The sequence below is a fragment of the Plectropomus leopardus genome, chromosome 2, assembly GCF_026936395.1.
Source record: "Plectropomus leopardus strain MGB_pleo_1.0 chromosome 2, ASM2693639v1, whole genome shotgun sequence".
NCBI lineage: Eukaryota > Metazoa > Chordata > Actinopteri > Perciformes > Serranidae > Plectropomus > Plectropomus leopardus.
Genome location: NC_142177.1, coordinates 38,608,158 through 38,626,322, shown reverse-complemented (window position 1 = coordinate 38,626,322; position 18,165 = coordinate 38,608,158). Strand labels below are relative to the sequence as shown.

At 40.1% G+C, this 18,165-nt stretch overlaps 1 protein-coding gene across 2 annotated transcripts in view; it reads right to left on the bottom strand.

The window, feature by feature from the left end:
• Positions 1 to 18,165, bottom strand: part of ripor3 (RIPOR family member 3) — a 69,609-nt gene that overhangs the window by 14,457 nt on the left and 36,987 nt on the right. For both annotated transcript variants that reach the window (XM_042493936.2, XM_088070303.1), the window contains exons 3-12: positions 15,467 to 15,565; positions 12,597 to 12,752; positions 11,293 to 11,371; positions 11,084 to 11,107; positions 10,889 to 10,942; positions 9,796 to 9,945; positions 3,393 to 3,456; positions 3,274 to 3,317; positions 3,051 to 3,176; positions 2,739 to 2,884 (exon numbers count right to left, since the gene is read on the bottom strand). In XM_042493936.2, coding sequence (XP_042349870.2) covers positions 2,739 to 2,884; positions 3,051 to 3,176; positions 3,274 to 3,317; positions 3,393 to 3,456; positions 9,796 to 9,945; positions 10,889 to 10,942; positions 11,084 to 11,107; positions 11,293 to 11,371; positions 12,597 to 12,752; positions 15,467 to 15,564 — 941 coding nt within the window. In that variant the 5' untranslated portion in view covers position 15,565. The remainder of the gene's footprint in view (positions 1 to 2,738; positions 2,885 to 3,050; positions 3,177 to 3,273; positions 3,318 to 3,392; positions 3,457 to 9,795; positions 9,946 to 10,888; positions 10,943 to 11,083; positions 11,108 to 11,292; positions 11,372 to 12,596; positions 12,753 to 15,466; positions 15,566 to 18,165) is intronic.

The following is an 18,165-nucleotide window of genomic DNA, read 5'->3' as shown; positions in this document are numbered from 1 at the left end:
AAAACCTGAAGGTCATGAAACCTTTTAGTCACAGTTGCTGGAAAAAAATCCATGTATTTTGTGCTTTCATGGATCACATCAGTGTAGTTTCACTATCCCTTCAGCTCACTAAATGTATTTGTTTATTGGTTTTATTTAAAGTAATTGTCAGATGGTATATTGTGTTTTTGACTTTTTTTATTTTCTGAAGTCAGCCTCTTATATTAGTCTGACATTTGAACCAACACATTTAAGAATTTATTTCAGCATTTATTGAAAGGATAGCTCCTTGAGTGTGTAGCATTTCATTTTCAAGGGGCCCTATGGACACTAATAAAAAACAAACAAACGGAAGAAACTGCATTACATAACAAATATACACTTCAAATACACCCACACCCCCTACCCTCAGCTGCTGTACAAGAAGAATTTCAATTGAATACTATGACTTCGTATTATTACATTAGTTTTCAGCACGACAGTTTAAAAATATGAGCAAGTTGTTTTGAGATAAATATATAAAGACGTCCTGAAGCAGCGGAAAGAGGTAAACAGATCTCTAGAAAAGAAGATTATTCCAGTCAGATCATGCTTTGTATTGGAATCACCTACATCCAACTTATTTGAAAATTCTGGGGACAAAGAAAAAGGGAAATTGAGTTTGTCTAAGTGGATATGAGGAATTGCATGGAATCAAAAACTATTTCAAATATGATAAACAGGAAGGAACTCAGGCAGTCCAAAAATGTGAAAAATACAGAGGAATTACATAAAAAGCCTTTATCATAGTGGCTAAATCATTAAAAAAGCCGACATGTTTCAACCACTACAGGTCTTTGTCAGGGCTTTAAAAATTGTTTATCCTGTTCTGTTCCTGTTTTCCATGAGCACCTGACACAAGTTTTTGACCTTTGTTTGATTATATCCCACAGAGCAGCCAGTCATCTTTTTCTTTTTCACTGTTTCAAATATGAAGGACATCTGCATTAGCTGCCCACAGCTTTATCTGTGAGCACATGTTGGTCATAGGAGTTTACATGTAGCAGAAACACTGATTGAAATCACTTCACTGTGAGCCTCAGCAGGATTATGTGTGGCGTGTGTACGTCCACAGCAGTCTTTTGTTCTGTTGTGTGCGAGTTCGGCAGCCTCGTGCGTGTTTGTGTGATTTTCCGTCTCTCTGGGGAGAATCCATGAAACTTCCTCCACCTGGCTTCTCTAAACCCTGAAATGTGATCTGTCATGGTGCAAGGGCACAGCAGAGAGAGAGTGTGTGTGTGTGTGTGTGTGTGTGTGTGTGTGTGTGTGTGTGTGTGTGTGTGTGTGTGTGTGTGTGTGTGTGTGTGTGTATCATGTGCATCATGTGCACTGAATTTAATGAGCTGTTTGGCGACAGCTGGCTCAGGTTAGAGGTGCAGAGGAGACAGAAGCAGAGAAAGAAGGAAATAACAGCAGATTCTGCTGGACGGCTGCATGTGAATCTTTAATAATATAACACATTGTTGTTGTTTACTTCACATTATTTGTTGCTTGGCCTTGTTTTACAGCTGTGAACATGTGGCAAAGTAACAGTGAGAAAGCAGTTTGAATTTGAAAAGACTAAGATTAGAGAAAATGAGTAAGAGAGACAAAAAGCTAGAGAGAAAACCCAAATGTTTTTCAAGGATGGTTAACATTGATGCATTAATCCCAATGCAATCAAGGTCTGTACATAAACATGGTGGAAGACGGGTTTGAGTGACGTCCTCAGGTTGGCATGTTGTGACCGGTCATACATCTTACGGTCGTGGGGAATAATAGTTTGACACGTACAGGACCTGTATGCATCAGAGAAGGCAACTAAACTGTTGAGAATTGCTTTATCTTGCCAATAAAGATTTCAAAACTGTTTTCAAAAGCAAAATAGTAGAATTGTAAACATGACATTTAAAAAAAAAAGGTGATCAATCGCGATTAACCTTTTAAAACCTGAATCGACATCGGTTTTCTTACGCTGCTTTTAGATGCTTTTTCCTTTTTTTAAAATTAAAAAAAAAAGTTTTTATTTTGTTGTTTTTTTTTCAATTAATTTTCCTTTAACTTTTTTCTTGAGAATTTTTGGTCCATTTCTCGTTTACTTGCTCGGCGCTCTTCCCATATTTTTGAAAGAAATCAAGCGCTCAAAGGGTTAACTGTTGGAATGCAGTGATTAAACACGTTTAAAAAATAATCATTTGACAGGCCCAGTTTTTTCTCATTCATTTCTCATTCCTCCTTGTAGTAATTGATCACTGTCACCTTTTCATTTTCCCTTTTTCTTGTCTGAGAGGAGAGTATCTGGTAGTTTGTGGACCAGCTGCACCTGTCAGTCATGTGACTCATCACGCTGACAGCAGGGCTGCAGGACAGACTGAGGGAGCCACAGACCGTTCAGAGAAAACAATCTCATAGTTTTCACGACAGATTTGATTTCCTTATGCAGCTGTCCACACCTATTCCCCCATCAGATCATCCAATTATTCGAATTTCCTTTTTGGGAACATTGCTGATTTCACTCCTCTCCACTTCACCTTCCCATCAACCCCTGTATTTGGCGGAGGAATTTCCTATGTGCTTGACGTCATGGCGTTCTCTGCCACCACCTCATTTGTCATTTTTACATCAGTACATGCTGCCAGAAAATTTTCATGTTTTTCTAGGTCATACTTATTTCTCTGTGTGTGTGTGTGTGTGTGTGTGTGTGTGTGTGTGTGTGTGTGTGTGTGTGTGTGTGTTCGTACTTCCAGGTGACTTCCAGCTGCAGTTTGATGGTTCCCAGCTCTGTGATGTCCACCAACATCAGCTGCGGCCTCGCCACGAAGAAGTCTGCGCTTGCACACGTCACCATGCCAACCAGCAGCCAACCCAAACCCTTCGCCTCCGTCACCTGAGAGAAGACATTTTTCGAGTGAGATAACCTGCACACATAAACCAGATGTCTTTAAAATATAAAATAAATAATAAATAAACTGTCCTGCGGTCATCAGTGGGTACATATTTACACTTTTACATGTGTTTGTGTATATGTGTGTATTTCTGTGTGCTTTTGTGACCTTGATCTCAAAGTTGTGGTGTATGTGCGGCAGGAAGACCATCTCCTCTTCGTCCCAGGCCTGCGTGTCGTCTGATTCGATCCTCCCTCTGATCCTCCATCGCTGGCGGCCCAACCGCACCACCACCTGGTCATGTGACATTGTCGAGACGTGACATCACTACAGTAAGTAAACTTGATTTTTTAAAAAAACTGATTTCCATCACTTTAAAAGTGAAGCTTACCTCGTATTGGTCTCCAGGGCAGAGTCGAGCAAAGCCGATCAGACCTGCAAGTAAAAACACGTTTAAAATATTTGGAAGATAACGTGTCACTGATAATGTGTGTGTGTGTGTGTGTGTACCTTTCATTTTGATATGTAGCTCTCCGAGGAGGATTTCTAACTCTCCCTCCATAACTGACATGTCCTGCAGAGAGGAGAAAATTAGTGTGAGTGAAACTGTATAAAAAGTAAATAAATCTTTAGCAGGGTGCCTTTAACAGTTCTTGTTTTCGTTAACCGACCGCTTTGATACTTTTCAGCTTTTCTCGTCCAAAGTGAGGTCACAGGTCTGTGTCATGTACAGAACATTGACACTGGAGCTGTATTATATTTGGCAACAAACTTCTTTGGCTTTTTGACTCAAAGATACTCTTCTCTTCTCACTTTACGACCTCTCTGGTGGCTGGTTCAGTCTCGTTTGGGGAAAAAGTTGTTGTGATGGTTCAGTTATGATTTTGCAGTTTCTTATTTAAACCAGTTTAAAGTAGCCACTATAGCTACTGAGGACTGCTGCGTTCTCGTCATTATTCATACTCACGCCTTGGTAGCCCAAATTTTAATCTCCAGCTTTAATATTTTGAAGGCCTCATTACCCAGGCTTAATGTAATATGTCGATAAATGTAATTGAACCAGGTGTTGGTGTATTAAGCACCTGTGTTTGAATGTAGCTCCACTCTATATTTAGCCTGATGTTAATGAGTACATTCAGATGTTTGACCTCTTCAACAGTCATAATTGGCCAATTGGTTTTGAGTTTTAGCCTCAAGCATGAGTTTGGTTGTGGTTTTCTTTTGCAGGTTTGAAGACCATTGTTCAATCTATTAGTATTTAATATTTCATGCTGTCATACCCTCCTGAAATTTCACCGGAGTATACAGTATATGACAGTTTAAGTATTCGGTGCTAACCACCCACCCCCCTTCCAGGGAGTGTGCTACTTACATTCAGCATTTCAGACTAAAATATACACAACATAAAGCCACAAAATGTTAAGAAAAGTAATATTTACACACCTATTTTTCTGAAAAAAACTCACCCAAATCATCTAGTTCCTCTTGCTAGTAATCTAGTTTCTAAGTCCACTGTTCCCACATTCACCAGCTCTGGTTTGGTTGAAATAAGTCCTTAATTCACCAAGTTGGATGTAAACGAAGAATCTGTTTTCCCCCACAGTCTCTCTGTGTCTGCTGGCCACTAGCTTGCTCTCTGACCATCTCTTAATCCAGTAATTATAATGTAATTTGAATTTGAACATTTTAATTTTATACTGCATGTTCAAACTGAATTTGAAACAAAAAGTTTGAGATACTGTGCTCCTCACATAAAGAATAAGTTGCCACCAGAGTTTTCAAATTAAAATCTCTCATTTGTGTAAACATTGAACTTAACTATATGAGTGAAACATGATGGCACATGTGGTCGATAACAAGACATGAGCAGAATAACATGCAACACGTTTGTGTAATAGGGTAGAAAATACTGCAAACTCTTATTATAATAAAGCTTTAAGACATTAAGATGCACATTGTTCTTTAATCACAGCGACTAACTTTTATGAGTTAAATAAATTCAATCCAGTAATAGATTCCTGCCAAAGAAGTTGAGTTTACTCCAAAGAGCAGCAGATGAAGCAGCATATGTGGAGAAGAACTAGTGCCTCCTGTGTGGGCCGATGTTTCGGGAGGTCACGGCTGTTCATCACACACTGCAGACCAAAACTGAGAACCAAGTGGCCAATTTATGACTCTTGAAGAGGTTGTAACACCTAAATATGCTCATTAAACTTCAGTCTAAATACAGAGTCAAGCCACATTCAAACAAAGGTGGTAAATACACAGTATTATTATTACACTGTATTGATTTTCCAAGAAAATCAATTCACCATTCTTGGAAATGTTTATATTTTACACCGAGAAAGTACATCTTCATTCTGATTGTACAGCCGAGGAAAAAGTTCCCTGATATTTTGTTTAAGTAAAAGTAGCAATACCATAGTTTAGAAATACTGCTACAAGTATATCCAAAATTTTAGTGAAGTTAACCTACAACAGAATCAAAACTAATACTAAGGGGGCCCTGATCCCTAATGGTGCTTACTGGGAAGATACCCAGTGTGTAAACATGCAGTGTGAGAGTGTGTGTGGTCGCAGAGACATACACAGACTCCAGTGTTACAGGCAGAGGTGCTGACCTCGCTCTGAAAGGTTCAGCGATCATCCTGTTTGGTCTCGAAGCTCATTCACGCTGAGTTTACATGTGACAAAGTGAGTTCTATTTTTTGAGCCTTTCAGGGTTCTTACAGTCATTAAAAACTTTGAAAAGTCATGGAAAATAAAAGATAGTCTGAAAGTTTTGGAAAAGTCCCAGAATTTTGATTCACAAACCTATATAATCACACACGATGTGTTCAATGAACATCGGAAATTTGTAAATCCAGTGATAATTTCTGGTTTTACAATTACAGAATTTAATCTAAAATGTGAAATTGAATTAATTAATCGTTAGGCATTGATTGCTGTCAAAATATATAAAATTTGTTAAAATTGAGGATAAAATGAATTTGGTCTTGTTTAAAATAAGCAAAGTTTTTTTTCAAATAACGATTAATTGATCGATACTTTTACTGATAAATCTATTCAGAAAAAGGGCTTGCGATTAGCAGTCCTATTTATACTGACGATTTGGTTGTGTGACCGTATGAAAGGACGGAAGAATGGACGGACGGACAGAGTGTGAATGAGTCTTCAGTTGTGTGTTAATGTCCCATAGCATGTGGCTGCAAAAAGAAAAATCACCGTGGGACCATCGATTACACACCAGATGATTTGGTTTGGCAGTGTTACAACCATTAGCGGCGAGTGTTGGCCCTCTCCTTTGTGGAGACGACGGATAAGTGGCAGCCACTTTTGCCCCGAGTGCGTTTCATTTACAGCCCTCTTATCAACTCCCTCTATGATCATTCAGTACTCAAGAATCTTTTTTTCCATGGTGATAAAATTGTTGAATATTTATTTAATTATTTGTAAAAGCATTTATGCTGATTTATTTTCTGTGGATAAAAAGAGTTATTCAGCATCCATCGTGCTGCATTCTTACACAACGAATACAGTATTTTCTTTGTCATCATCAGTGACATTATGTATTTCTCTCCATTTTTGTCTGCCAAACGTGTTTGGTTTTGCATCGCAGTTTAAAGTGCCTGTAGCCCCGTTTACAAAGTATCTCCATTATACATTCTTTTAAAAAATGAATAAAATATGAAATGTGTTTGCCAGAAATCATTTTTGACCAAATTGAACATTTTACCGGTGCAGAAAACCTCCATTCACACCGTAACGCAATTTAAAAAAACCCCACAAGAACTAAAACAGCAGTTTGCATAATTTCCAATTTGGTGTGTTTCTCTTGTTGATGACAGTTAAAATGCACATCTTTACAGCAGAATAAACATGTTTACAGCCTGGTGCAAAAAAACGCTTTGGTCTCTATAGCTAATTTAAACATTAATGACAACTATACCCAGGGTTGAGTTTTTATGTAACTCACTCATCTATTTAAATGTTATTAATGCTCCAGCACACGCCCGCTCCAACGCGAACATGTCCATCAGCTCGCTCCATCACGGACATGTCCAACAGCCTTCTCCCAGCAGTTTTACAAACTTTGTCCCTCCTGTGAGGTTTTCCAACAATCTGTCATTGCGCGCGACCAATACGCACGGAATTGGCTAATAATAGCGCCCATACCACTGATTCATCACATGTATCTGTAAGCCAGGCATCATCAGCTGGCGGACCGAGGTCTGGATCCAGACCAAAACTTGGTCCTATCCGGACCCGTGGCCAAGTTGTAATAAAATGTAAGAGTGAGAACAATATTTTTTAAGAAGTAGTGCTGGGCAATTAATTAAAAAATCGAAACTGACATTCAGACCCTCTAATCAACATAATCTTGTCCATGATGCATATTTCAGTTATTTAAAAATTCTGTTAACCGTTTCCCCACCGGGGCTGCCAACTCCCACGCATCTGCCGTTCGTCTCCAGCTTTTGGGCTCTGTCTCATGCTCTCATGACACCAAGGAAAATCTCATGCCAACACACAGCGAGGGCTGAAGTGTTGAACAATCATGTAAAAAAAGTGAACTACTTTGACTCTGGAACAGCTTAGTGTTTGACAGCCACAGCATTTCATCATCGCAGATCAAACAGCTGATGGTCCCACAGCAACGCAGTGAGACGGACAGAGCGCAGCTTCTCCTCAAAGCACCAAAGTGTCTGAAACAGCCACATTTGCAGAGGTGGAAGTGACTTCTGTAGACTTCTACAGACGACTTTGTGTTAGTTTCAGGTTTAATCAGACTTATGATGAATTATTTTGAAACAGCAGGACGCATCGCTCCGTGTCTCATCCAGCTGCTCGCGCTGAGCTCTCATTATTATTACCAGGGGCAGATGTAATGTTTTGGGGCCCTGGGGCCACAAGCACATTACCTTATTTTCAGCCTTTCTGTAACTGGGATTGTTGGCAGGCTGTGGGCAGCTATAGGAGAAGTAGGCCTCCTCAAACGTTTTTAATTCCTGAGTAAAATGATTAATAGTACAGAAGTTTGACAGAAGCTGAAGTCAGAGTCCTGCAGTCAGGAGAGGTTGGCCTATTATCAGCACAATGTGCTTACATTTACCTGAAGTTTGTTTAAGATGGAGCTGTTAATTTTTATATAATGCTGGAAAGTTTAATAAATAATAACAAATGTTATATTTGTTACACTCCAACACACCATGGGGGCAAAAAACAAACCACATTAAAAAGAAAAATCAAAATAATCGTTTATTAATCGTAATAAAAGTAAAATGTTCAATTAATCGTGATATTGATTTTAGGTATGAGATTTGGACCTTTGCTGGGAGGAAATTTTAGTAACTGGACCTCTTTGAATTTTAGTAGAATAGGTCCTCCAGTTTGTGATGCCTGTTCTACAGTATATTTGTCATGTTCAGTGTCTGACAGAAAATAAATATTTAAACCAAAACCAACCTTATGATATATTCATATGTGACTTAGGAATAAAAGGGAACCTTTTAAGCTCCACAGAAATAGTGATTTAATGTATATTGTGATATATATTGATACTGATTGATATAAAAAAAAGAATATTGTGACTTCATTCCATATCTCCCAGCCCAAACTAAACGTATAGTAAGCTGTTGGATTAAAACATTGGAACATTGTTTTAGGTTGCAGAGGCAGAAACAGGATGTTGAAGACTTTGACTCTTGGTCATTCATCATACAGTGGATGATGTCACGTGTGACCGCGTTCAGTTGTGTTTCAGCCCTCAGTGACCTCCATCTGCTGCACACATGGTCAGACGAGGAACAACACTGATTCATGTGTTTCACCTGAGACACATTTTATGACTACAGAGCTGCAGTAGAAACACATTTCAGATTAAATGAAATATGCTGTGTAATTAATTTGTCAACATTAGCAGAAATCACTGTTAATCAAACTCAAATCAGCAAAGTAAGCAGAACGATGCACATGGCACTTTGTGGGGTAGAAATACTCAACTTCCTTTGCTCGGGGGCCACTTTTACAAAAAATGACTGGAAGCCAGGGGTGAGCCGCAGCAGCCCTTATACTTGTTTCAAGGATTTTAGGACTTAATGAAGGATGCTTCAAGGATTTTAGGACATTTCTGGGATTTTAGGACGTTTCTGGAATTTCGGGTTGTTTCTAAAATTTTAAAATGTTTTCAGGACCTTGGGATGTTTTTAGGACTTTAGGGTGTTTCCAGGACCTTAGGACCTTTTTCGGATTTTTGGATGTTTCTATGGTTTTAGGACGTTTCTAGGATTTTAGGAGGTTTCTGAGATTTAAGAACATTTTCAGGACCTGAGGATGTTTCTAGGATTTAAGGACATTTTTAGGAATGAAGGATGTTTCTAGGATTTTAGGACATTAGGAGCTTAACTAGGACCTCTGTCTGGGAGTGTGGGGGATCTTCCACTGGCACTTTTTTTGATAAACAAGTTATAGTTCGAAACAGGCCACCCAGCTGCCTGTCGGGGGCCAGATTCGGCCCGTGGGCCATTAGTTGAGTATCACTGGCACTTTTTTTGATAAACAAGTTATAGTTCGAAACAGGCCACCCAGCTGCCTGTCGGGGGCCAGATTTGGCCCGTGGGCCGTTAGTTGAGTATCACTGATATAGGGTATAAAAGGTGTATACAGTGCCATGGCTGGGGAAAAAAGAACGGGCCTCATAAGACTGGTCCACTGGGAAAATTCCCCAAACTTGATGGCCAGTCCTGCTTCACCGTGGAGCATGATGACTCAGCAACTACAGACATGAAGGCAACATTTCTTTACTGGTGACACGAGGGATTTATTTCAAACATGCTCCTCACCAAAGACTGAAGCAAAGTCTTTGAAGAAGTGAAATCACACACAGACTCGTTCGCTCTGACGGTTGCAGTACCTGCAGGCTGTGTCTGTGGTTGCGACTGAGCTCCAGCAGACTGTCTCTGGAGGCTCTGGTGGACGGCGACAGTGAGAAAGCTCTCTTCATGTTGACCGCTCCTTGGCACAACCTCCACTGGATACAATACGTCTCATACAGCTCCTCTACCTGCACAGACACAGAAACACTGTGTTCAGCTACACAGTCGAAAACACATTTAGTTTCTTTCTTACCACAAAAGTTAGCTGATGTACATGTGCTTGTTGGCTGAACTTTGCATGGACTGTGACTGTTTGATAAATCAGCTCAGATTTTGTGTTTTGTTTGAGTTTGGTCCCTTCATTTCTATTATACTGTACAGTTGTTGCCCTTCTCTACCTGTCCACCAGATGCCGTAAGACTTTCCCACCAGTCTCGGTCACCTGACTCCCATATCCATCTGCTCACATGACAGTATTTATACCAGCCCATCTCCTCCTGTTTTTTGCCAGATACTCAATGTTGCTTTGTGGTTTCGCTTTCCAGCCTCAACCTGAACACGTTTCTACTTGCCTGCACCTTTTCCCATCGTCATTCGTGTTCACCTGTGGCTTCTCAGTTTCTCCTGCCCAAACTACCCATGCCTGTAAGTTTTGTATCTTCACAATCACAGAAATGTACCCTTCTGCTTAGATTATCTACCTTTTAATCTTTATCCTGCCACTTCTCACTCACATCCCAGACACAAAGCCATTAAACAGGGTTCATACACTTCCTACACATTTTCCATTTCACGTACGTAATGTACAGCTTCCATGTGCAGAAAACATAGTCCGTTTTATTTTCTGAAAACTACATCACTGCATAAATCAAATGTAGTTATTATAGTTTTGGAAAACTGACTGGGGGCAATAATCCGGAAACATATTTTTCCTACCCTTTTCTTTTTCCCATGCTTATTCAGGCCTAGAAGTGACTAAAATCAAATTCCATACTTCAGAAATAGCTTTCCTGAAAATATTTGGAAAGCATTTGTGTCCCTTATGATCACTTGATCACCATCAGCTCAACCCAAGATAAAACCATGAACTGAAACAGTTAGACAAATGTAGATTCAGTGTTCTGTTCTTACCTTGCTGATTTGAAATTCTAATCGTCGTATGTATCTTTCCAAAGCTCTGATCTCCTGTGAAAAAATGTAACTATTAGTTTCTCATTTCTAATGTTGATATATTAGTGTTTTTGTGAACGCAGGTTTGACCACCGTAAGGTGAAATAATGAGTCTGCAGAGAGAAAACATGTTTGTGTCTTTAGTGCAAAGCTTACCTTCTCCAGATCGTACAGAAAGGCCTGGAAACGGAGAAAATACATCATCATCATAACAACCTGAAAAACAACTAAACACCATGCTCCCATGTGCATGCACACAAACACACACACACACACACACACACACACACACACACACACACACACACACACACACACACACACACGCTCACAGTAATCTCAGTTTCCTTCTATTCTGTCCTCACCAGTCTGGAGTTTCTCTTGGTCTCTCTCTGCTGTGAAGACAGGAAGTCCATCTCCACCTGGTGACCCTCCAGGTAATCCCTGCACACGCAAACATTTTTTTTGGTCACACACTATGTATGAGATTTTGTGAAGACTGGGGATATTAAAGGGTCACTTGCACCAATCTCCCTTTAAGTAACTCGACATATTAACGATCCCTCATTTATACACAAAGATGAATAACTCTAAAAACAAGATAAAAAGCCTTTCAGCAGTCAAATGTTGCATTTTAACACCTTAAGTTGGTACCAGCCTCCGTTTGTGGGAGGACACCAAGGGACTCGGAGACAAACCTCTTCAAAAAATGTAAAAACTAAAAAATAAATTGGGGGATTAGCTAGGCCCCAGATTAAACGCAGACTCTTGTTCACTGCGCAAACCTTTGGGACGTTCTTGTCACCACCCCTCAGGTGTATCTGGCGATGCTTTGGAGGGGCCTGAACCCTGGACTGGGAGCCACTGGACTAAACCCGCTAACTGTAAATACAGTAGTTAAAACTAGCTCCACTCTGAGCAGCCTGAGCAATAAAATGCTGCTCAAACATTAACTGTTAGGGCCCACTTTACTATTACACACACCTGCATCGCCTAGAATGCGCTTTTCAAAATCAAGCTTTAAAAAAATATTATACATTAATATTATTCTCTACATTCATTGAGTTAATTTTTTTAACCAACATCAGTCCTAATCATAAATATTAAATATTAATCTATTTTCATGATTTTAACCCTTTAAATGCCAGGTTTCTGTCATGATGCCACTATGTTTTTAAATGATGATTATCACAGACTGGGATAAGTCAGTGATTAGCAGCAGCATTCACTGTGACGATTGGAAATAGCATGTGTTTCACCCATGCCAAATATAAGAGCGTATTGTATACTTATTGTAGGAGCTGAGCTGGAAATTCAAAGATGAAACAAAAATACAGTCTTTCCAAAATTGATGCAATATGTATGAAACAGCCAAAATTATAAAAAAAAAGAAGAAAAAGTGTGTAAAATGCGCCGAACAGTCCCTAAGGGTTAATGACTCAATAACAGCATAATAATGTAATAACATGACATTCCTCTGCAGAAGAAGTAATTTTACTTTTGATAATTTTTTGCTTATACTTCTATACCTCTGGAGATTACTTGCAGGACTTTTATTTGTTAATAAAATATTTTTTTGCATTGCTGTGTTGGTAGTTCTTGTCCCTCTGTAACATTATCACTTCAGCAGTACAGGGTACAAATTTAAATCCACTAGTAGTATACATACTTGAGTCCCTTGCGTAGCGCCTGGAAAACCCTGTCGACCTCCTCCGGCTGCAGGGACCAGATAGCCCCGCCCCCTCTGCTGGGATGCAGTTGCATTCTGGGAGATTTACCTCCTGTCGTGGCCTTTGTGCGGAGAGAGTTACGAACAGAGGACTGCCTAAAAGATGAGAAAACAAGGTCTTTATTATAATTAGCTATACATTTGTTTAGAAAAAAAAATCTTTTTGCAAAATGTTGGTAATATATTATTTTGTAACTTTTTGTATTTTTTCTCTTTTTGCTGACAATTCTAAAACAATAAAGCTTTGTATTGTATCTTGAAATCCTATGTGGGATGGGCCAGACTGGCATGACACAGAAATAAAGACTAACTAACTAAAAAGGTCATTGAAAGTCTTGGAAAAATCATGGAATAGAATCGAATAAATTGTTTCAGTGATTATTTTGGGATAATGCATAATGTAACATGACAGCGAATTTATTTTCTGTAAGTTGGTGAGACAAAGCATAACTCTAATATGCATCGACTTCTGACTGCACGACATGTCAATTCAGTAATGACATTGCAGTGAGTAAAAGCACCTTTAATGTTACGTGCTATGTCAAGTAAATTAACACAAACAACTTATTGCTGCTTGATACTGAAGGAAAACTTACACGGCTCTTATTCTCCATGACTAATAGCGGGCCAGGAAGTGCAGAAGATACAGTTATTCACATGCTTTTCCAAAATGAAATTCACTGAAAAGGCATGACAAAGTTTGGAAACCCTGGTTTTAGAAACTATTAGCACAATAATGTCAGGCCAACACACAGTCTGCTTCATAAGGTCAGTATTGATGCCGATGTTGTCTCAATGCACCAACACTTACATACAAAAACTCTTTTTGGATCAAAATCATGAATACTGGTGAAGTGAAAGCAGTGATGCCAGTTTTAATGCAAAAACCTGGATTTCTCAGGTGCAATGAATTAAGACTTAAGTATTCGTCTTTGCACACATCTGTACAGTGTTTTTATCGGCCGTATTTTTCACAACATAAAGCTTCACTCAGATTTAGCGGGCATCCTCTGTAATTATGGGCTCGGCTATAAAAGTGTTTCCATGCTGTGTGGATGTTTGTCGTCCCTGTTGGTCCGTTTATGTCATGTTTACGGTCCGGGTCGTGTCACCATCAAAGCTCCATAGTGAAGAATGATGGGCGTTCACGTGGTGTGATGCTGTCAGGGCAGCGGAGACGCTCAGGAATGAATACAGAGTGTGTGTTTGTGTCGAAGATATATAGTGTGTTTGTGTGTATTTTTAAGATGGAAAAAACAACCAGGAAGTGCATTCCAGCTTTTATTCCTTAACATGACATTTTGTTCCGGCTCCGTCTCGTGGGACTGACGGTTCACATCAGTGTGTTTGTCACCCGTTCTTTCTTCATTCAGAAATAACATCTTGTCGTCTGTGGGGCATTCACAGCCTGCCCATCAATCAGGAACAGGCTCGTCTGAGGGTGACGGGATTCCCCCACACATCATAAAGACAGTCGAGCTTTAAGTGCTTGAGGGATTTTATTTCCTCTATTTTATTGTCCTACAGTATGAAAAGAGAACCTCTGTTAAAGCTGATATGAGGCCAGAATCTGTTGTTTATGTTCTGCTGCCTGTCATTCATCCTGACGGTTATAAAAATAAATGGAGGTTTTGACCTCAAACATCAAAAACTGTTTTGTTGGTTTAAACAGCACAATAAAGATTTGGATTTGATTTAAGGTTCTGAATGCAGCATTCAGAGCATTAATACTGCAGCAAACCTCTGTTTGCTATGTAAGGATGTGGTGGAGTAGGGGTTGGGGATATATCAAATATACTTTTTGTATTGTTACTTGTGCCATGTGTCATATATAAAATTACTTTTTCGCTAGTATAAATTGTCACATTAATTTTATAAGCCACCGGTGTTTCAGTTCACTCGCTCTCTGCCTCTCACAGACACACACACACACACACACACACACACACACACACACACACACACACACACACAAAGCAGGGCTTTTGCAGAGCTCCAGACGGTGTAATACATTTTGCGACTATGACAAAAAGACTTTCTTGCGGGAGTCTGGTTTGCTCCCTGTCTGAATTTGAGGTTTTTTTATTACACCTAACCACCCGCCTTTTTGACTTCACCTAAACATCCGTGCCAGCATGTGCATTTGTTGATGTTCTGGCATTGAATGCCATATGTTTGTGTTGTTTAAACACAACCGGTAGCGTCGTCCCTCCATGTGCATTTGTTGACGTCACGGTTGGGGCATCCCAGAACATAAAGAGCAGATGCAGAGGGATACCCAGAGTTTAACATGTAGACACACATGGTGTCATTGCTGTGGCATAGCTCTGTTAGCACTGTTGCCTTTGTTTAGTGCTGTTTATGGAGTTAGCACTTTTAGCTGCTAGCTGCCAGCTCAGCCACATGCATGTTGAGAACCATGCGCACAAAACTCATATAGGTGAGAAGATGGTCACCACCTTTGTCTTTGTGATAGATGTATTAAACTACAGCAAGCAGCCGCTTAGATTAGTTTAGCTTAGCGATAAAGCCTGCAATCATGGGAAAACAGCTAACCTGGCTCTGTCCAACAGGCATACAATTCGATTACCGTCATGACTAAAGCTCAGTGAATTTAACTGTCTGCTAAAGCACACGTATCTGGTTTTGAAATCATTTATTTTTCATGATGGCGCTCCCTGTCTTTGTTTTAAATGGGCCAAATTCTGCCAGTTCTCGGTCTGTAGACAACCTAATGTGTTAATAAATGAATTAGACAAATTGTTTATTATAACCTGCATTCTCATTGGCTGTAACACCATGTCACTCACCGTCGTCGTCCAGTCAGAGAGCTGAACCCAGTAAACGAGCGGCTCCTGTGGACCAAACTTCCATCTGAGGGAGAGTCGAATCGCAGCTTCACCGACATCCTGCAGACAGAGATTAATTACAGTGAGCAAGATTTTAATCATGTAACAAAAAAAAAATCCCCACCTCTTAAATATTCTTAATGACTACTCTTTATTTATTTAACCTTAAACACACACACTCCCATACACACCCACCAAACCTCACATAAAAATACGTCAAACACACCTTGTTTGTACCAAGAGTAGCTTTTTTCAAACATAACTGAATTTTAAGAGGCTGTCTCATGGTTTCGAAAGATCTTAATATCACAATATCAATAAACATCTGCCAACAGTCCCTTTTCAGGCAAACTGTTTACTCTTTATTTCGGTATTTGGGAAGAAAAGAGTAGCTGCTCAAGCCAAGAGTATAAAAAGTTCATTGAATATTAGATCACCTGCACCTTGTTGTTTTTTTATTATCATTTGTAACAGCTTGTCTTTTCAGCTGTTGTTGTCTATTTTCACTTCAGCTCACGCAAACACTTAAATCAAAAAAGAAAAGACCACCCTTACAGACACTCTCAGACGATCCAAAACAGGAAACAGATCACCATCATCTCTGGGACACATTAAAAAAACAGGAACATCCTGAAACAGACACACTAACATGTGCACATGCTGGTCTACAGATGGAGGGCAGTTATATGTTTACTGATGAGTTTGGAGCCTCAGAGGGCAGAGCGTTAGATTTTTAGTCATACTGTGGCGATGTCTCTGGAGAAGGAAATGTTTGTCAGTTGGTCGACCGTTTTGTCTCAACAGCTGTTGGATGAATTGAGATGAAATTTCATAAAGACAGCAATGGTCCCTAGCAGATTAAATCTAATGAATCTGATGACCCCTCGACTTTCATTCAGTGCCAGCTTCAAAAATTTAACGTATCCACTAAAATCTCGGGATATACATCATGAATTAATGCATAATGTTGTGGTTCTATGCGGCAACCCCAGGGCTTAAAAAATGAAGCCCAAGTGGAAGAGCCAAAAACTGTAGTACCTCTAATGTCCCCTCGAAGGCTGGCTCCAAGAACGAGTCAATCCCCATAGACCCCCATGCCTAAATGGCCCGACTTTGCAGCAAAAATAAACATGTTTACAGCTTGGTACGAAAAACGTTTTGGTCTCTAGAGCCAAGAAATAATGCTGTCTCCCTTATATTTGATCAGCACTGCCTAGTTTTACCGTTTGATTGGATTTCGGTCAGAGTTTGAGGGACAGAGAGAGGAGCGGGTGTGTCTTGTGATCAGCTGGATACTCTTTGTGTTCGAGGTGGCGGCAGTACGGGTGGTGGGCAATATGAAAATGTGCAAGTTCAGCCTGCACTTGGAGCATCAGCCCTAAGAGCCAGTAAAACACTGCCAAATTATGGTATTTACGTCATTTGTCTGTGTTTGGGAGTTCGGAGGAGGGATATCCAAACACTGGAGTGGTTGCATAAAGTTTACCACAGTTCATCTAGTAATACCACTCACATTGTTTTGATACAAAGCTGGTTGATAATTTTCGATGTAACGTATTGGTCACCTGAAAAAGTCAGATTTTGGGTTTGGTTATCCTAAACTACTCTCTAAGAAGTTGGATGTTTAGTTTTTCCTTTTAAATTTAATAGTTTGAAGCAGGTTTTTGGGTAGTAAAAAATTGCATTATAATGGTTAATCAGAGCTGGAAAAGCACCATAATCAAACTAACAGCTAGTGTCAGGGTTTGCTCCACCCTCTCATCCAAATATGGTCACTTCTGGCTCCAAAAATCTAAAATGGCAACAACCAAAATGCCAAACTCAAGGATTCAGAGTGGGAGTCCATAAACCAGTGGGTGACATCATGGTGGCTACGTTCATCATTTTACACAGTCTATAGTCGCGTTTACGCTGCCTTTTCAAGGCGGGATTATCACACTGTTTCAGTGCCTCGTCGTTCTGTATGTAACGTCCCATCGCAGAAAGAGGGGGCAGAGTGGCCTCGCCCCTTAGCCGGGAACATAGTAACAGCCCCAAAACAAGGTCTGTGTAAAACATGAAACCAGAAAAACGTGACCATGGGTGGCACTAGTTTGACGCTGCGTGTATGCGTGCGACCTGTCGCGGTAGGCTTCAATAGCTGCTGTTGGCATAGTGGCTAATACAAAAAAGAACGGCAGCCGTACATCTCCACGAACTGTGGAAACAATGAGATTCAGGAGGTCATTACCCTCTGAGCAGGGAACGAGATCAGCCGTCATTTAACAGACTGTAAGTGATTTGGACTGAGATTTCACACCTTTGTTATTGTTTATGAAGCCGGGCCGACAGGTACACTATATGTCATGCTAGAGGCAGGCACTTGTGTGTTTGATGTGACGCCCGTCATGCCTCTTTTGATCGTGTCTTTTGATCATGGGATGCCACAATGCAGAGTTTAATCACACAGTGGAGCAGCATGATGGCGCCGTCGTTTGGTTCTGTGGGAAAGTGCAGGGGCGGTATAAAGAGAGGACTTCAATGCGTCCCTGTAATGTGATCTCTGTGTAAAAATGGCTTCCACACGATGGCTCCTACTAACTCTGGTGATCCACTGATTTTTCTAGCACCACCAGCTGGTTCAAATTCTTGGTTTTGAGTGAAATTTCTCAACCACATGG